Source organism: Pagrus major, chromosome 15 (assembly GCF_040436345.1).
Source record: "Pagrus major chromosome 15, Pma_NU_1.0".
In the NCBI taxonomy this organism is placed as follows: Eukaryota; Metazoa; Chordata; class Actinopteri; order Spariformes; family Sparidae; genus Pagrus; species Pagrus major.
The window spans coordinates 12,382,440-12,400,340 of record NC_133229.1 but is presented as its reverse complement, the minus strand read 5'-3'; the positions used below and the strand labels follow the sequence as shown (position 1 = coordinate 12,400,340).

At 44.9% G+C, this 17,901-nt stretch overlaps 1 protein-coding gene across 2 annotated transcripts; it reads left to right on the top strand.

The window, feature by feature from the left end:
• The first annotated feature begins 1,682 nt into the window (after positions 1 to 1,682).
• On the top strand, positions 1,683 to 13,453 carry ism1 (isthmin 1). 2 transcript variants are annotated; one of them, XM_073482510.1, is made up of 6 exons: positions 1,683 to 1,835; positions 8,538 to 8,756; positions 10,243 to 10,525; positions 12,094 to 12,237; positions 12,377 to 12,466; positions 12,786 to 13,453. In XM_073482510.1, exons 1-6 carry the CDS (start codon positions 1,698 to 1,700, stop codon positions 13,301 to 13,303), a joined length of 1,392 nt encoding a protein of 463 aa, XP_073338611.1. In that variant the 5' UTR covers positions 1,683 to 1,697; the 3' UTR covers positions 13,304 to 13,453. The 2 variants fall into 2 exon arrangements, with proteins under 2 accessions (XP_073338611.1, XP_073338610.1); XM_073482509.1 differs by having other exon boundaries at positions 1,698 to 1,835; positions 8,541 to 8,756.
• The last annotated feature ends 4,448 nt before the right edge of the window (positions 13,454 to 17,901 follow it).

Sequence of the window (17,901 nt, the reverse complement as noted above, 5' to 3'; positions counted from 1 at the left end):
ATGCGTTTTGATCGGAATATGTCCTCAACTAATCTGTGACAAATACATTTATGACACAGCATCTGTAACATTATTGTTCCACTTGTGGCCAAACTGGATTAACTGACCTCAAAGCTGATATTAGATGCACGCGGTTTGCTCCATGTCTCGGGGGGCTCAGTGGACTCTCGCCCAGGCTGAGGCAGCAGCATCCCTCCTCGGTGCGTAATTTGACACAGCGACCTGTCCTTTGAAGCTTTGAAGCGGACAATTAAAAGTCTCAAGAGAGATAATCACATTACGCACCATTTGTCTTGCTTTAGCGAAGTGTTACGGCACCTTCCGTCGCGGCGTTTTAATTCACAGCTGACATGTCAACAGGAGAGGCAGACGTCCTGCAACGCGCCTCCGGGCGTCTTCCTCTGCTGCGCTGTGACGCGCCTGTGTGCCCAGTGCGCCTCCGGGGACCACCAAGGTTACTGGGGTTGTCTCAGGAAGCCCTCATTGTCCCTGTGCAGTGGCATTTGTGTCATTAATACAGCATATAGGGTTTACTTAATCAGCATACATATCCGTGGTTTAATGCCTATTGAAATGGGGAAATATTTTATAAACCTGAAATACTGTTCTCTGAGATATTTAGAGGTTTTTAAAAAGATAAATCTCTGTTATTTTGATCCTGTAACTTGAACGAACTTAAGTGCGCCTCAACTGCAGTGGAAAAAGGAGAAAAATGAACTTTTGGCTTGTTTGTCATTCGAGCTTCTGCAAGAATGTTTGGTGTCAAACCCCAGCCGGACTCCAGCTTGGGGAGGACTGTTTCAGAGGGACGAAAGAGTTAACCAGGGGGGAGGGCGCCTGCACAGGGGCGTATAGTATAAAACCTCCTCAAGAGCGCACAACAAGAACAGCGTGTGTCTTAGAAAGCCGTAGTTTGATATGGTTTGACTTGTTTCCTCCAGCAGGACTCGTAAAGACGCACGCAAGCCCGCACCTCTTCGTTCTGGTGGGGCTCTCGATCCGCAGCAGAATGGATGAATACTGTTTTTGAAGCAGAGACAACTCCACCGTGAAGACATAGGTTGTTTGTTTTTTTGTTTTTTTTAACTACCTGTACTTTTTTTTCTCTCCAAAGGTAGTCTCGTCGAGTAACGCGTTGGACAGTGCAGAATGTGGACAAAACAAGAAGTGCGTAAAGCGGCTGAAGTGGACACGAGGAGTGAAAAGTGAAGTGTTAGGCTGAGAATGTGGCGGGGACACCACGGGCCAACTGGGCTGCAAGTTTCCTGAGCTTGGGGGTTTGACGAGGGCGCAACAAGAGCGGAAAGTGTTCATGCTGCGCGCTGGGTCAGCCCTGCAGTGTATCGATTGGCAGATCAGAGCATTAACTTGTGTCCTGTATGGTTTAAAAATCAAACTCCATGAATAATCAGTGAAAGAGGACACCTTTTAATTCAGGACAATCAAAGAAAACCCCCTGGATCCAAATTCATCTACAGCACTTTTCTCCAAGTCATTCGTCTGCCCCTCCTCCGATCCTTTTCCCTTCTTCTTTTTTTTTTTTTCTTTTTGCAATTCTGATTCCCGAAGTGGCTCCGAAGTGGTGTTGCGGCTCCTCGTCCCCGGCGGATCCGGAGATTGGAGTCTCTGCACCGGGAGGAGGCGGAGTCGGAGCTCCGGCCACAACGCAGGCTCCCAAGAGCGGCCGCGTCAAAAGGATGGTGCGACTGGCGGCGGAACTGCTGCTGCTCCTGGGACTTCTTCTCCTCACCTTGCACATCACGGTGCTGCGGAGCAGTCCGCTGCCGCAGGGAAATGTAACTCTGAGCCTGGATCAGGACAGAGCACTTAGAGAGGTGAGTCAGGAAATCTGTTGGGGAAACTTGATGCAGAGGGTGATATCAGAGAGGGCTCGTTTGGTCACAGATGGGTTTGATAAAAAAAAAAAGGGCTCAGGTAAAATGAAGCCTCCCCTCCCAGGGAACCGTTGGGGATTGTTGACATACACATGGATGTGGACTCCCTAGGGTGTCCCTCGGGAGTGGCAGGGAGCCAGCAGAGGGGTGGAAGATGAGGCAGGGTCACAGAGCTCCCCTCACCAGACGCACCTCCCTATTGTGGGGGTTAAATGCTAGCTGCAGGCACTTCTCTGTCATCATGGGCTCATCACTGTCATCCAAGCTTCCAGTTGATGAGGTGGAGGGTCAGACCTGATACCCTGATACCCTGAAGTGATCCCCCCCAACACACAAGCCTCAGAGTTTAGTGTGGAGAAGAGTCTGGCATCAAACTTCAACCCTTAATCCCAACTTTTTTTATTTGATCCTGCACCTAATTCACCAGGAAATCTTAATGCAATCTGGTCAAAATACAGTTTTCATGACACTTTCTTGGATTGTCATCCAGTTTGGAACAGAGCTGCAATGATTAATCAATTACTTGTCATTAATTAAACAACCGCCAACTCTTATGATGAGCAAGTCAAAAAATCCAAGTCAAAATTCCAGCTTCTTAAAGGTAAATGTTTTCTGGTTTCTTTCCTCATCTATGACAGTAAACTAAGTATCTTTGAGTTGTGGACAAAACAAGACAGCTGAGGACGTGATCTTGGGGTGTGGGTAACATTTCCCCCCATTTTCTGTTTTTTTATTGACCAAGCAACTATTCCATTAATGCAGAAAATGATCAACAGATGAATCGACAATGAAAATAATCGTTAGCTGCACCCCTAGTTTAGAACAGGCCTTGGCAAAATTTCACAAGGGGGGACGTTTGTCAACATGACACCATTTAAGACAGGTTTAAAAGTTTAACTGCCCATTTTAACATCAGCATAAAGCACAGGGACTCCAGTCGAGCCTCAAATCCTGACTGGAGGGTTAAGAAGGGTCTGGGATCAACAGGCTTTTTTAGAGAGTGTTAAGCATCCTTCAGCTGCTTTTTGATGTATATTTAGCATGCTACTGAAATACTGTCTTCATGTCCCAGTGATAAATGGGTATTTATGCCTACTGGAATGGTGTCCCTTCATAAATTGTTTGCTGGGGCTCTGGGGGAGATGAATGGAAAGAATTTTGACTTCAACAGAGGATGGTGAGGGTAATTTCTCTTATCTCCACTATCACTGCCATCACATCACTGCCGGCTGACTATATGCAACAGCAGGCCTGTGTTCGGTTGGATATTAGGGCATGCAAAGCTGAGGAAATATTCCAGGAATTTATCGAATGTTTGTCACACAGCCAAATGCTGGATCGGATGAGCCGGGATGAGGACCAGGGTGGGTGTTTCTCCTGAGGTATTGCAGTTAAAATACTAAACACATGCAACCCATTCCAACCTCCACATCCCTTTTGTCACTAGAGTCCACATTTACATTGAGATTCTGGCTCGTGATGAAAGAGCCCAACTTTGCCACTCATGCCCCATGTTGAGTAAAGGGATGAATGTTTTTTTTTTGTTGTTTTTTTTTCTTTTTTGCTCATGAATGCTCCGACTATGTGCGGACATGCCTCACTGGCCCGCCACTGAAGGCGGTGATGTCATCTTTCGGCCGGGCTTGTCACGGCCCAGGGGGTGTATTGTCAGGCCAAGGTGTCATTTTTAAAATGCCATTCACAGAAACACAAATGACAGGATGCGGCTCCATGCACCTGTAGTGGAGAGAGAAAACTCTCTGGTCCAAGACACATGATGTGTCACCCAGGGAGGCACATTCATCCAGAAATAAAACATTAACTGTACTAAATAATTAATCGTGATTTTCCTCTCCTCTGCTTATTTTTTTCTTTTATTTTCAAGAAGAATGACTCATATTTGAGCTCTTAAATCCTCCATGGATGTCAGTTTGATCCTGTAAATAAACACACACACCCAGTATGAGGCATATGACAGGGGGAAGGATAGTTTTCTCTTCCACCTACGTAAGTGTAGTGCTGAAAAGCATCTGGCACAATGTGCGCTGCCTTCATTTCCTGCCAACCTCCCTGGGGGAAGGACCCCTGAGTTGCTCCCAATTGAAAATGGAGTCATGCCCCTTTAAGCAGCCCTCACAAAGTGAAAAAGGGGGAAGCGGGAAAAGAAGAGGAGATACTGTGAGGGGGGAGAGGGGGTGGCTTGTGTGTGCAAGTGTTCATTCATGGCTTTTGGGGGGGGGGGTGACATCCTGGGAGGCCCCAGATGAACTGAGGAGGAATGGTGTGTCACTTTTGATCTCCAAATTAAAGCATGAGGAAGATCTCCGATGAGTGATAGCGACTGTAAAGCAGCCTCGCCATCAAAGCTGATTTTTCTAACATTTAAATGAGTTACTCCCGTGCACATATACAGCCTTGGCTCTATTAGAGAAATATGACAAAACGGCATGTTTTCCTCATTAAATCCTGTTAGAAAGCTCCACTGAGAGTCATTTGGAAAAGGCAGAGAGAGGTGTTTATGTCGAGATTATCAAGAACTGATGGACTTTACATAAGTGATACACAACTGTGATGACTAATCCCCATGTTGTGCATTCTTTCCATTATTTTCAACACTACTTGAGTTGGAAAGAAAATCTGTTTTTTGGATGTGTAAGATTTCATGGTTTGTCCTTCACACGGCTGAGCTCCCAGATGGAAATATAGACTTAGTGAAATCTCAGTGCGGTAATTTCCCTGTTTTCCGCAAAGTGATGGACTGTTTTTGGCAGTTCTATTCACAATCTTCACATTCTTCCAATTTAAAATTCGGCTTTAAGTCTTTGATTAACAGCAATATATTTAAGGCAGATACTTTTCCGTGTTTTGGCAAGATTCTGATGTATTTACTACAGTGAGAAGTTCCGCATATGTCCTGTTGGCACTAAAGAAAGTAAGACATAAATCTGAATGTCAACACTGTGTGCACATAACAAGGGCATCTATTGTCCACTGTTTGACTCTGCTGTGAGGAAATGAATATGTTTATTCTGAACATGAAATATTGACATTGAGAGAAGTCAAGTAGAAGACTCAAAAGCTCTACAAGGAAAATCATGCATAAAACTGTTCTTTCTTAGGTCCTTGATTGACACTGGCTTAGATTAGAGAAAATGTCTTGTAACATAATGTTGGCAGGTAAATCCTAAATTAGGTTTGAATATAATTTTCTAACTCACCTGAATGTTGATATACACAGCAGCTCTCATATTCAACGGTGTCAGCTATACGGCATATTACAACTCACCTTCATGGATGTCTTCAGACATTACTTAACTTCACTATGGCTCAGTTTGTAAATTATGTAGCTTTTTACAGACAGATATATTTCTCCAGAGCAAACTGTCAATTTAAACACTGTAAAAAAAACTTCAACAAAATCTTGTTGAATTTCTGGTCGAAAATATCTTATTAGACTTAATGTAAGACAAAAACCCCTAGAAAGTAGCATTTCAGTGAGATGAATGCAACTTGTTTGTCGATCATTTATACTTTATACTATAGATGTTTTTTTATTTTTTTTTTACTCATTACAAGCAAGAAACACCTGGTATTTGATGTTGAAGTGGCATTTTCCCCAGTGTAGTAACTTTAAAGCAACACTATGTAGAAATTGCCATTTTTGTGCAAATTGGCGCCCCACACAGTTACTGAGTACAACACCACCATCCTGAATACAAATCCCAGGCCTGTGACAATTTGTCAGATGTAATGTAGGTGCTAACTACAAACAAAACTCATTACATCATAACAGTGTTATGTGTTGAAAACTTGTATCTTGATGTAAACATGTATGTAACGCTGTGATCCCACCCTCTCACTGAAGTTACACAGTGCAGAAACAAGTGATAGAGACAGAGACACCTTTCACCCTGTTACAAGACACTGTACCATCAAAATGATTTTGTAGCTGTTAGTTTAAGGTCAGAAAGTTACATGATGTTGCTTTAAAATCTGTCCATGGTGATAACAGATTTGTATAATGAAACAACCTGTAGCATTTAAGAACATTTTGGGAATCAGTTTGATTCGTGCTGCTTTCCTGTGTAGTTTCTTAATCCTTGGGGAGTCTGATGGCAAATTATTACCACTAGTTTTATTCAAATGTGCAGCACTTGAGCAATATTCAGTATCTAATTTAGTCTCAAAAGTAATTCTCCCATTTGGTGCCTTCTTACCTGAATGTCTGCAAGATTATCATTGGCCTGTACATAAATCAAATCGCATTACTACTAAGCTACTAATATTTGCCCATAAACGGTCTGTGTTTACAAGCAGGCTTCAACCCAACGAGCCCCCACACTGAGTGAAACATCATCCCAAGTGTCACCCTGGGATCAGAGCGCTTTTAAATTTGACTTTAAATAAACCAAATTTGTGTCAGGATTAGATAATCTGCCTGCCATGTGTAATACGGCGTAATATGACACAACAGAAGATTCAGATGGGATTATACTGGATAATGAAGGATTAATCTGTCTGCGAACACTGTGACTGGGTTTCACGAACTGACAGTTTGCGTATTCTGAAACATTCGAGGTGGCATCTGCTTTCTTTTAATGGGCCGACTCGAGGAGAAAGTAGTAAGTCATAAGTCAAGGATACATGTGCGACTGCAAAACACCTCATAGACTTATGATGGGAAAACAAGAGAGAGAGGTTGTCTGAAATGTGTGGCAGTTAAGTGTTTTGTGGCAGCAGGTGGTCTGCACTTTGATGCTAATATAATCCATTAAAATCTAACCCACTCAGAGGAGAATAAGCTCACCTGTTTACTGTATTTACAACTCTATATATGAATTAACATTGTGATTGAACCTGTGAGTGTTGTGCTGGGCCAGCTCCCTCAGAGGAGCTCAATTACAGCCACTGAGTGACTTCTGAAGGCTGGGAACTTGAAAGACAAGGTTATCACGTGGCCATCTCAAAGCCCAAGTGCTTTTGATAGACCCACAGAGGGTCCTGTGATGTTCACATAAAGGGTCGATGGCTATTGAAATGATGTCTTTCTCTCTACTGAGCTCTCAGCCATAATTGTTTGGTTCTGGAAAAGACATTTGTGGTTTTAATTGGAATCTGCTTTTTCAGATTCTTTTATGATTGTGAACATAAATTCTCATAAAAACTCATCATCTTATCTACAGTAAAAGCCCTTTTTCATTCGGTGGCTACAGGCAAAATGCAGAACCACCTACTCTTCTTCCTCAAAATTACGGGCAATTGTAATAATCATTGTAATTATGGCATTAAGATATGCGATGTGAAAGTTTTACATTCTTTGAAATGCATCATACATCATATGAACACCCATCCGGTCTCTGGTAGTGGATTAAGAAGAGTAATGCTAAATGGAAATGGGAGTTTGTCTGTGCAGCCGCTGTCGCCTCCGTGGTTGACTTTAAGTTACATGTACATTTATAATCCTCCCTCCCTCGCTGTGCAGCTCCATTTACAGCGTCTATATTGTCCAAGAGTGCACCTTGGCTGGACACAAACAGCTCCACTGGGGGCTTTTATGCCAACCACAATGTGGCTGAGCTGACACTTTGTCTGTGACTGGCCACCGCAACCATACAGCACTGTTGCCATATTCTCAGGCCTCGGCCCAGCCACAAAAACACTGGGGAGGAAGAAATGGGATGTGAAAAAAGAAAACAAGGAACGTGATTGATGGCTCTCTTTGATCTTATTTTCTGCCACCACAGAATGTATGATTGCCGACTACTTATGGCTGTCTGTCCAATTGAGGAATAATTGTTCCTTCTGTGCATACCTGACAGGAGACATATGCCCTAACTGTCCTTTTGGGACGGATTTACAACGCCCTCTGTCAGAAAACCAAATGTTTTTCTGTCTTCAAGGAGGCAGATGTAATTATTTTGCAATGTTTGCTTAGGTTTTCTCTGTATAGCCTCAGTGCAGGAAAACCTTACATTACTCTTTTCTCCCAGCCAGCACCAGAACATGCTAAAGATGTCCACAACATTTACTATGGTAAAGCAACAGCGTACTCCGCCAGTTAAAAATGGAAAAATATACAGTGTAACTGTGACATTGGCTCTAAATGCAGGCTCTGGACGGATTATATTTTAGTGGAAGCAGACGGACTTGGTGTGATGTTTGTCTCACTGTTTCTTTCTGGGCTCCAAGTAGTCCAGACTCCAGAGGATTTATGACAGAGGTCACGGCCACACAGACCTCTGTCAACATGAGAGATCAATCTAACGCAGCTGAGTGGGCAGACTCTGTAGATGCCAAGTGACTAACAGGGAGTCTTTACATTCACACAAAAGGGGATGCAATATTTTTTAACCATCCTAACAATCTTAAATTGTGAATGTACAGCTACGGCTGGCCAATATATTGATATTATTTTATTATCTTGATATGACACTATATACATCAATGTGTCCTTTTAAATGTTGGATATCCGATTTTGTTCTAGAATTTGCCAAAATATTGAGATATAGTCTATATATATTGCTGGTCTTTTTTCCCCCGAGTTGCAAAACTGTGACCTAACTAAAACATGATTGGTCAGTTGCAGCCAGCCCTGGCAAAAAAACAATAATAAATGTGTGTTATGTTTCTTTCTCTCCTCAGCAGAACAATATAAATGCAAAAAGCAGCTCCTCTTCCCAGCTGCCTCCTGAAGACCGGAGATCTGGTCCAGAGCACCGGTTGACCCACAGGCCCGCCGCCCTCCCCTGGGCACAAGGCAGCAACGTCCACAGAGACGGCCCTGGAGCCTTCCTCCTGGATCTGCACAACTTCCCCGACCTCTCCAAAGCCGACATCAATGGACAGAATCCCAACATCCAGGTGATCATGTGTGTCTGTGCACCTGCCAGTGTGCTTTGATGCTTTCACTCACTTGTAAGACATGGCTACTCAAGCACACAGGACAGGAAGAGCAAACAGGAAGAAGGAGAATAGTTTGGTGCACATCACTACCCCCTTTTTCTCCCCCTTCCTCCTTCTGTCATCCCCCCCATCCCCTTTCACACTTCCTGGCTTGTAGTGCAGCTTAAGACAGGCACTGAGGTCTCCCGTCCATCATAATGACAGCTGAAAGGCAGACGCTAACCAGCAATGCCTCACGACTAACCCATGTGCAGGAGGACAGACGGAAGCTTATGTAAATGTGTGGCAAACCCTTGCCCAGAAGTCCCTCAGAGGTGCAGATGGCCAAGTAACCGCATCCATGTTTAAATCATTCTCCTGTCTAATCCAGCGAGGGGGTCTTTCCATTTCTGAGAGCATCGCTGCTAAATCCGAGCACGAACAAAGTGTATTAACATCTCAAGATGTGGGAAGAGAGCGGAGCAACCAATTGAGCAAGGGTGTGAGGCTGTGGGAGAAGGGGGAGAGGAGGAGGGGGGTGTCTTTGATCCTGGGATTCATCTGGCTTTCATGGTCTGGAGGAGGCTGAGTAGCCCTTTGAACTTTGTGTTTAGGTGGAGAGAGCCCAAGAGGTGGGAGGGTGACTGTGGGGCAGGGGTGATGGTCCCCCCTCATCTGGGAGGCACATGTGTTAGGACAGAAAGGGGGAAGGGGTTGAATCGTGGGTTGGGGTATCAGAAAAGTGTCACCTCATGGCAACCCGATCGCCTATTCTGCCCAAAAATGTTAATGTATTTGATGAACATTGACTTTAAAGGGACAGTATACCTCAAAAATACAGATATTCCCTCTTACCTGAAGTGCTGCTTATCCATCGATTTTTTTTTTTTTCTCTTTGGTGTGAGTTGCCAAATTTTAGAGATTTCGGCCATAGAGATGTCTGCCTTCTCTCCAATATGATGGAACTACATGGCACTGGTGGTGCCAAAAAATTACATTTTAACTCAACAGCAATGTCTCTTTCCAGAAATCAGGGGCCAGTTACTCAAGATAATCCACAGTGTTAAAAGTTTCATTTCGGAACTATTTTCTAAGCTAAGATAAGCTAACTAAGCTAATGTTACAGATCAGCCAGGGAGGGCACCATTAATGTTTACATCCTGCACTGTCATAAGCCTCTCATACATGAGTAGATGCACACTTCTGCATGGTGATACAATTGGCAAGTATAGTCCTGTAGAACGAAAAAAGTTCCTACATGATGCTCTTAACAAGGTCCGTGAAGTATCTTGAGTAACTGGGTCATGATTTCTGGAATGAAACATTGCTGCACCACAAGCCGATTTCTCAGAAACTCTGCAACTCACACCAAAGCAATCAATGGACATATAGCCTAACAAATATGAGGGAAAATATATATTCTGGATTTTTGAACTGTCCCTTTAAATGTACTTCTGTTCTTCAGGTGACCATTGAAGTGGTGGACGGACTGGAGAGCCATGAGCCAGAAAAAGGCCTCCGTAAGGAAAGCAAACCCAACTGGGCTTCTCCTAACTGGAGAAACTGGTGGCCTCACACTTCTTCCTCCTCCGCCTCCTCCTCTTCTTCCTCTTCCACCACTCATCAAACAGAGGAGCATGATCGCTCCTACGGGAGCAACAGCGAGGACAGCAACTTCCTGAGGCCGCCGACAGACTGGGACAGGAGAGGAGGCACCGGGGGAGGAAGCAAAGCTCAGACTGAATATGGTGAGAATGACAGCAGGGTGTGTGTGTTTGTGTGTGTGTTTGCGAGGAAATGAGTGCACAATGCAGAATGTTTAGCTGTGTCCATAGGCTCTTATTTGAGCACTGGTCTCCAGCATTTTCCACAGATGGCCATAGTCTGATGTGGAATCTGTAATTTGCAGATTTGCTGATTTAAGCTGTCACCATAATAAGTGCAGTCATCCCAGGCGAGCCTTTGGGAGCCCCCTGATTGAAGCCTTTAACACTGTTTTACGAGACGGATTCCACTGTGGTGTGGAGCTAGCTACGTGACACAGTTTAAACGCCTCGCTACATCAAAGTTCAGCAGCAGGAATGGGGCCAGAAGCACTGTTTGGCTGCCACACCATTCTCACAACACTCTCCAAAAAGTAACCCCGCAGATAAATCTGCCGTGGAAGAATTTACACTCACTGTCATACAGTATGCGTCCGGCCCGTGTTGTAGCATGCCCAAACCAACATGGTCGAACAGGAATGCGTGTGCTGTGGTAAATGTCATTTTATCCACTTGCACTTGCACTCCAGCGGTGAGGAGGGTGATTTTATAATCTTTTTTCATCAAACCAAAGCCCATGTTTAATGGTTTTTGGCTTATCGCTGCGGTCAGCTCTCATTCATCCTTTATTTCATACCACACTAATGGACAAGTATTTATTTTATCATCATTACTGTCCTGGTTTTAATCATAATTGGCTGGACAGGCTGTGAGGGCTATCCATCACAGGCCACTGATAGTTGTCTCATCTGTGGGCTGAGGTAAGGTTATTATCAAGTTTTCTAAATTCTGAGCTCAGTCTGAGCTCGGTCTGAGCTCTTTGGCCACGTAGTAAGCTACAGAAGAGGCAGGGGAGCAACGCTAGATGGCTATCTGGCCTGTATTCATACAAAATGCTCATAATGAGGGGCAGATGGCAGCGGGGGGGTATATAGGAAGGTTTGGACCCTGGCCAGAAATACTTCCATCCCAACATGCCCACATTAATTCTCCTCATTGATGGAGTACTGCTTTCAAGATGTGTGTCTGTGTGTGGTAGTGATGGTGGTGGTGGGGTAGTCACAGGCTTAGTGTAACTGTTTCCATGTATCCCCATTACAGTGATCTGCTCAATGATAATTGGAGTTAAAGAGGATTTCTTGCCGTTTCACTTCCCATTTTCAAACCAATGAATCACAGATAGAGCGACCGAATGGTGTCGGGGCTGATTTCTATTTGCAAGTTCCCTGCTGGATCCCCTGTAGCTTTGTTGGAATTTGCAAAGTGTTTCCCTGTTTCTTCACTAACTGAACACACATATGGTGCCTTCGCCTTGGACTCAACTCTGCGCTAGCAACATGGTGCATGTATGTGTGTGTGTGTGTGTGGACAGGCTTTCGTGGTATCTGCTTTGAGGGGCAAAGTCAAAGAGAACTTTGAGCTCCCCCACTTCCCCTTTCATGTCCTCCCCCACTTATTATTAGTGAGGCATGCTAACAGGCCTGAGTAAGTTCAGCATGTGGCCTGCATCAGAGCTGAGGATCTCTCTCTCTCTCTCTTTCCCTCTGATCCAGACTATATGGACGGCGAGGGGGACTGGAGTAACTGGACGGCGTGCAGCGTCACCTGTGGAAACGGCAACCAGAAGAGAACCAGGTCGTGTGGTTACGCCTGCACAGCCACTGAGTCCAGAACTTGTGATATGCCCAGCTGCCCAGGTAAAGACTTTGGATCGCAGAACAAAAAGATTCCACACCAGTAAAGATGGTGTTACTGGATAGCTTGTGAGCGCATGTGTTGCTTTAGCCATCTTTCATCTTTTGATCCACCTTTCACTGTGCATTCATCTCTCTGAAGGTATTGAAGATGCCTTCAAGACAGCAGCGACTGAAGTGAGCCTGTTAGCTGGAACAGATGAGTTCAATGCCACGGAGCTCTTTGGTGTTGGTAAGATTGGGCCTCCTCTTGTCTCACTCCAGACTATCCCTCATTCAGATGTTCTTACACTATCAAAGACAGTTCATCCATCTGGCAGCAGTGTTCCTTCGCACACTGAGCATTCCTCATGCTCGGGCTGCGCTCCATTACTGCGCAGAGACGAAAAAATGTGTAGCAGGGCAGGAAGAGCACGGTATGCCGCTGTCCGCTCTCTCTTTGCCCGTCTGTTTTTAATCAACGCAGTGAAAACACACCTTCATGTTAAATACTACACCTTCTAATGTCGGGAAGGAGATGCAGCAAATAACGTTGTCTTCATCTCTTCCAGACACAGATAGCTGCGAGCGATGGATGAACTGCAAGAGTGACTTCTTGAAGAAGTACATGACCAAGGTGGCGAACGACCTTCCCAGCTGCCCTTGCTCCTACCCAACTGAGGTGGCGTATAGCACTGCAGATGTACACGACGCTCTCACGCGACGAGACTTCCGCTGGAAAGACGCCAGCGGGCCAAAAGAGAAGCTGGAGATCTACAAGCCCACGGCCCGTTACTGCATCCGCTCCATGCTGACGCTGGAGTCCACCACGCTGGCAGCGCAGCACTGCTGCTACGACGACCACATGAAGCTCATCACTCGCGGCAAAGGGGCCGGCACGCCCAACCTCATCAGCACGGAGTTCTCCGCCGACCTGCACTATAAAGTGGACATCCTGCCCTGGATCATCTGCAAAGGAGACTGGAGCCGCTACAACCAGGCCAGGCCGCCAAACAACGGGCTGAAATGTCCCGACAACCCTCAGGACGAGGACTACTACAAACAGTTTGAAGAAGCAAGGGAATTCTAGCCTGACGTAGAAAGGACCGAGAACAAAAACACACTGCTTAAATATTCAGCTAAACCTCAAAAATGGTGCTGAAGCCATTTCTTTAATTCTGTTTTAGGTCAAATAACACAAGAACTTTTAGGCTCTGAGGAACAAGACTTCTTTTGGACCAAGAGGAACAAAAATCCAGAGTCAGAACGTATAAGGAACTTTCCTGACTTCACCAAAACCAGGCACGAAAAGTTGCTTTGTTTTTTGTAATTTTTTTTTTTTTTTTTTATAAAATATGCCTCTAAAAAAATGAATGAAAATTTTGCCAGTAGCTATGTCACCAGTTATATAACTCAGATTTGGTCACTAAAGGGAGGACTGAGTTTATATTCTTAAAAAAAAGGGAATTTATTATTCTTGGAGTCTTCGTTTAGATTGTGTCCGTGTTCGTCTCCATAGACTGTTTGTGTTTGGTGAATCCGAGAGGCCTGTGGTAATAGAATAATCAGATCCTTCAGGAATGTGTCGGGGGGTGGGGGGAGGGGGGAGGTAGGGGTGCGGGGGGGCAGAGAGAGCAGGGTCATCCGATTTTCTCCCATTTTGTCATCTGCAATATCCAGGTTCTCCAGTAAGCTTGTGAGTTTATTTAGCATGCATCTTATTTCCACTGTTAATTTACAACCCTTGTGTCTCCGAGGCAGATCTTCATTGTAAAAAGCCTGCATTATTTTTGTAAAGTATTTATTAAGTTGTAGCTGCGTCTGAGTTTGACTGTGGTTTGTGATTCACATGTGGCTGAATGCTAACTTGAGACCCCTCATGAGCTCAAAGTGTTTTTTGTCATCAATGCGCTTATCCGTTTCTCAAGTTAGGATTAAACCGTAATAGAGCGCAAAGAATGTGTGAATTCGACTGTACGGAAAGATTTTTTGAGATATAAATCTATGAATAAATTTATTAAAAAACAAAATAAAACAATGAATGTGTCGCTAGAAAGACAATCTCTCAAAGGTGTTAAAATTTCAATCAAAGTTTCATCAGGCTGCTGTGAGATTACTCTGCTGCTGTCAGGGGAAATTCATCTGCAGGAAAAAAAATCTCATCTCATCAATTAAACTCCTCCAACAGGCTTAAGCCAGCGCACAAGACTTACATTAGTTCCATCCAGTGTGGCTCTCGGGCCAGGCCTTTTGATGGGGTTGTGATATTTCTTCAGAGGAGGCGAGGAGGAGGGTAAGGTTCCCTTGAATGTGACTCAAATTCTTTGTCTTTGGCATGTATCCTCGCATTCCTGGGTAATTTCCCAGTGTACACACGCACTCTTCTCTGTCTCGCACACACACTCAGACTCAATGCTGCCTGTCCATAGCAAGGACCTCTGACCATTCCCTCTCCGCTGAGTGCTGCAGTCATTGTCACACAGAGAAAGCCATTCATGGTGCTCTCATTCCTGCAGTCCTGTGTGCGGCACAGCTGGCCGGGTGCGGGGCTCGTCTTCATAATGCAGCAGGCCCCAGCACGTTCCACACCCCTGAGGCGCTACTTGCAACTGCCTAGTTGCTTCGCCTATTCATACAAAATTCCTCTACACGCGTCCTTCGACCCATTTATCCCAAACACAGGCTTTTATCAACAACCCACCCTTAAAACACTTGCTGTAAATCACACAAGATACATTCTTTTAAACTGTAGACACAGTTTTTCCGCTGTACTATCAGAGTCATAACGTGTAAAGCTCTCTTCAGTCTTCTGTCCCTCTCTGCAGTAAAAAGCATGGTTTGAGGCTAAGATTACAGTAACCGGCATGGATCGTTATCTCAGCAGACCGTCTGCCGAACAGGCCATGAAGATCAAAGTGAGGTGTTCGTCTTTATTTTGAGACATTAGGGCCAAGCTCAAATTGATGACATACCACCACCAGCACCACCAGCACAGCCTCCGCCCCCGGTATCTCTTCTCCAGACAGGCTCCACGTGTCTGGAGAGCAGGCAATTACTAGTACACCCTCCTCACTTTTCATCTCTCGTTTCTCCTCCCCTCCCCTACAAACACTGGCACAACTCGATTCCTGTGCCGTGGCGCAGGTAGGAACACAAAGATTTAGAGGCGGAGTGGAGCTGGTGTGAAATTTGATGAGAGGGCAGACGTGCTGTAGAACAGCGGGTACAGGGAGTTCAGAGAAAACTTGTTGTGTTGGCTGTGGGGCGTCTGCGAGGCCTCGCTTTTGTGTTACTATTTCTAGGACTCTACTCTGGTGTATTTCAAAGGATGCAAAGCACCATATTAGTGGTATATTGTCAAGGATCCCAAAGGGCTCATTAAGCATCACCAAGATATGATTGTTGGTATTCTGCCTCTATTTTTGTTATGAGAAGCAACGTGCTTACACTGTATTTGGAGCGGGTTTCACGGGGCCGGCTCTAGGATTTCTCAGCAGCATCTCCACTCAAGAGTTAACTGTGGGAACGAGAACACAAGAGAAGTTAAAAAGACGAAGAAAGTAGTGGAAACTTGGATGGGTTAATGTTGTAAGAGAAAGCTCAGCTCCTCTCCGACGCTTTTCTCGAGAAATATTTCATGTTAAAACAAGTCCAGGTGGTTTGTTGTCCCATGCCTGAGCTCACATGCAGGGCCTCTATGTAGGTAAAAAACCGCGGTGCATGGTGGCAATCAGGCATCTCTTTGTTTTGTGGTGTGGTGCAGATGTGGCGGAGTCATTTTTAGCCTCGCTGCCTCACTTTCTTTCACTCACTCCCTACTCTCTGCTGCTTTATGGGTGGTGTAGCACAATGCAGGAAGTGTCTGGGCCGCAATACCGCAGGGCCCTAACGGCACGGCAAACCTAATTAAAAGGTTTTTCTTTGGTCTACTAATCTGGAATAGCTGACCTGGACCAGGAGGATGCTTATCTAGCCACTCTAACCGTCCCTCTCAACCTTCATCCTTAATGTCCTGCCGGCAAAGCAAGGGTGGGGTTGCTGGCAGTCTCCCTTCAATAGGCTTCCACCTTTGGCACTTCAAGTCAGGGGAGGAGCGGGTGGGTGGGGTGGAGGCAAACATGCGCCTGGGTATACAGCTGAACAAACAGGTCAAGTAGCTGTGGAGCATATGAGAGGGCAGGGTGCCTTACTTAACCCCTGCTGCCGGGACATCACTGAGATGCTGCACAGATCCGCAGCCACACCATCTATCGCAGAACAATGGCAAAGCACAAAACCAAACACTCAAATTCACTTGAACATTTAGTATCACTACAAAATTAACATCGTCTTGTGAGATGGCTGTAGTGGCTTGAGTGGCACCTGCTCCCGTCTCATGTTTAATTCAAACAAAAGCTAAAATAAGCCATACAGCTCATAAATTCACACACACTGTCGGACAAGCTGTCGGACAAATGAGGACAACAGAGGAAAAAAACCTGCTTTGCCCCCTAATAAAAGAGTTATTATATACAGTCATGCCTTTCATTGAGCTAAACTCATGACTAATGTACCACCACATGTTTTATATGCTCTGCTCGCCTCACATGCTAGCAGAATCAACGCAAAGGCACTTTTAAAGAGACAGACTTTATTTAAAGTGACCATGAGGACCTTCATATTTTGTTGATCCCGGTGGGCCCTGTGGACAGAAGTGGTATGAGAGTCTTCACCTTCTGTCATAAAGATCTTGAACTGACTAACTAATGTGTATTTGACTGGGAAGTGTGTGAAAGAAAGACGCAACATATTTGTAATACTTTTTCACAGCTGTGTGCAGGATGCTTAGTGGTGAGGTAATGTATCTATTTACAAGGTTACAAGGTTCATTTATTTATAATTTAACAAAATCTTGGTTGCAAAATGAAATTGAGTTTGAGTCATTTTTGGCTACATCACAGGAAAAGGAAACAAAAAAACTGAAAACAAACTATTTGCTATGGCAGATAGCTGAGGATGAACTGAGGGGGCTTAATAACTGTAATATGACAATAAAGATGTTTAAGTGCTGTGTATACACCTATAGTATACAATAACTATACAGAAATAACCAATCTTCTCGCTGATGGTCTTGTTTGCAAATGTCGGTCATATAGAGGCATAAGTGTAGTAAACTGATACTGTTTCATTGCCAGTTAAAAGTTGCTTGTACATTTCAAATCCAGTGAATCAATGTATAAACAAATAACATCCATGTTGAGTCACCGTGCACACACTCAGGGTCAGGAGAAATAAGGCAAACGAAGGCGCAGCGAGAGGCCGGAGTGAATAAATCACTGTGATGCTTCCCAACTGCTCAACTTTTTGGCTTGTTGCTCTAAAGTGAACTTGATAAAATCCTGATGTGCATGAAGGTGAGAGGCGTCCTCCTCCTCTGAACCCTCACGGTCATGTCCAGCTTGGTCTGACAAAGACAGCCCAATACACTCTTGTTTTAACCCTGTTTGTAAGTGTTGACGTGAGACACTGGCGCAGAGGGGCTGTAACAGTGTCGAGGGGGTCGGTGGCCCGTAGGTGGTGAGGGAGGGGAAGGGGGTCAGCGTGAGCACGGAAGCTGCATGGCTGTGATTCACTGTGACAGCAGCGCCTGGCATGTGAGGACAGCAGGCCAGGCGGGCAAGGCTGCTGCCTTTGATCTTTATTTGCTCC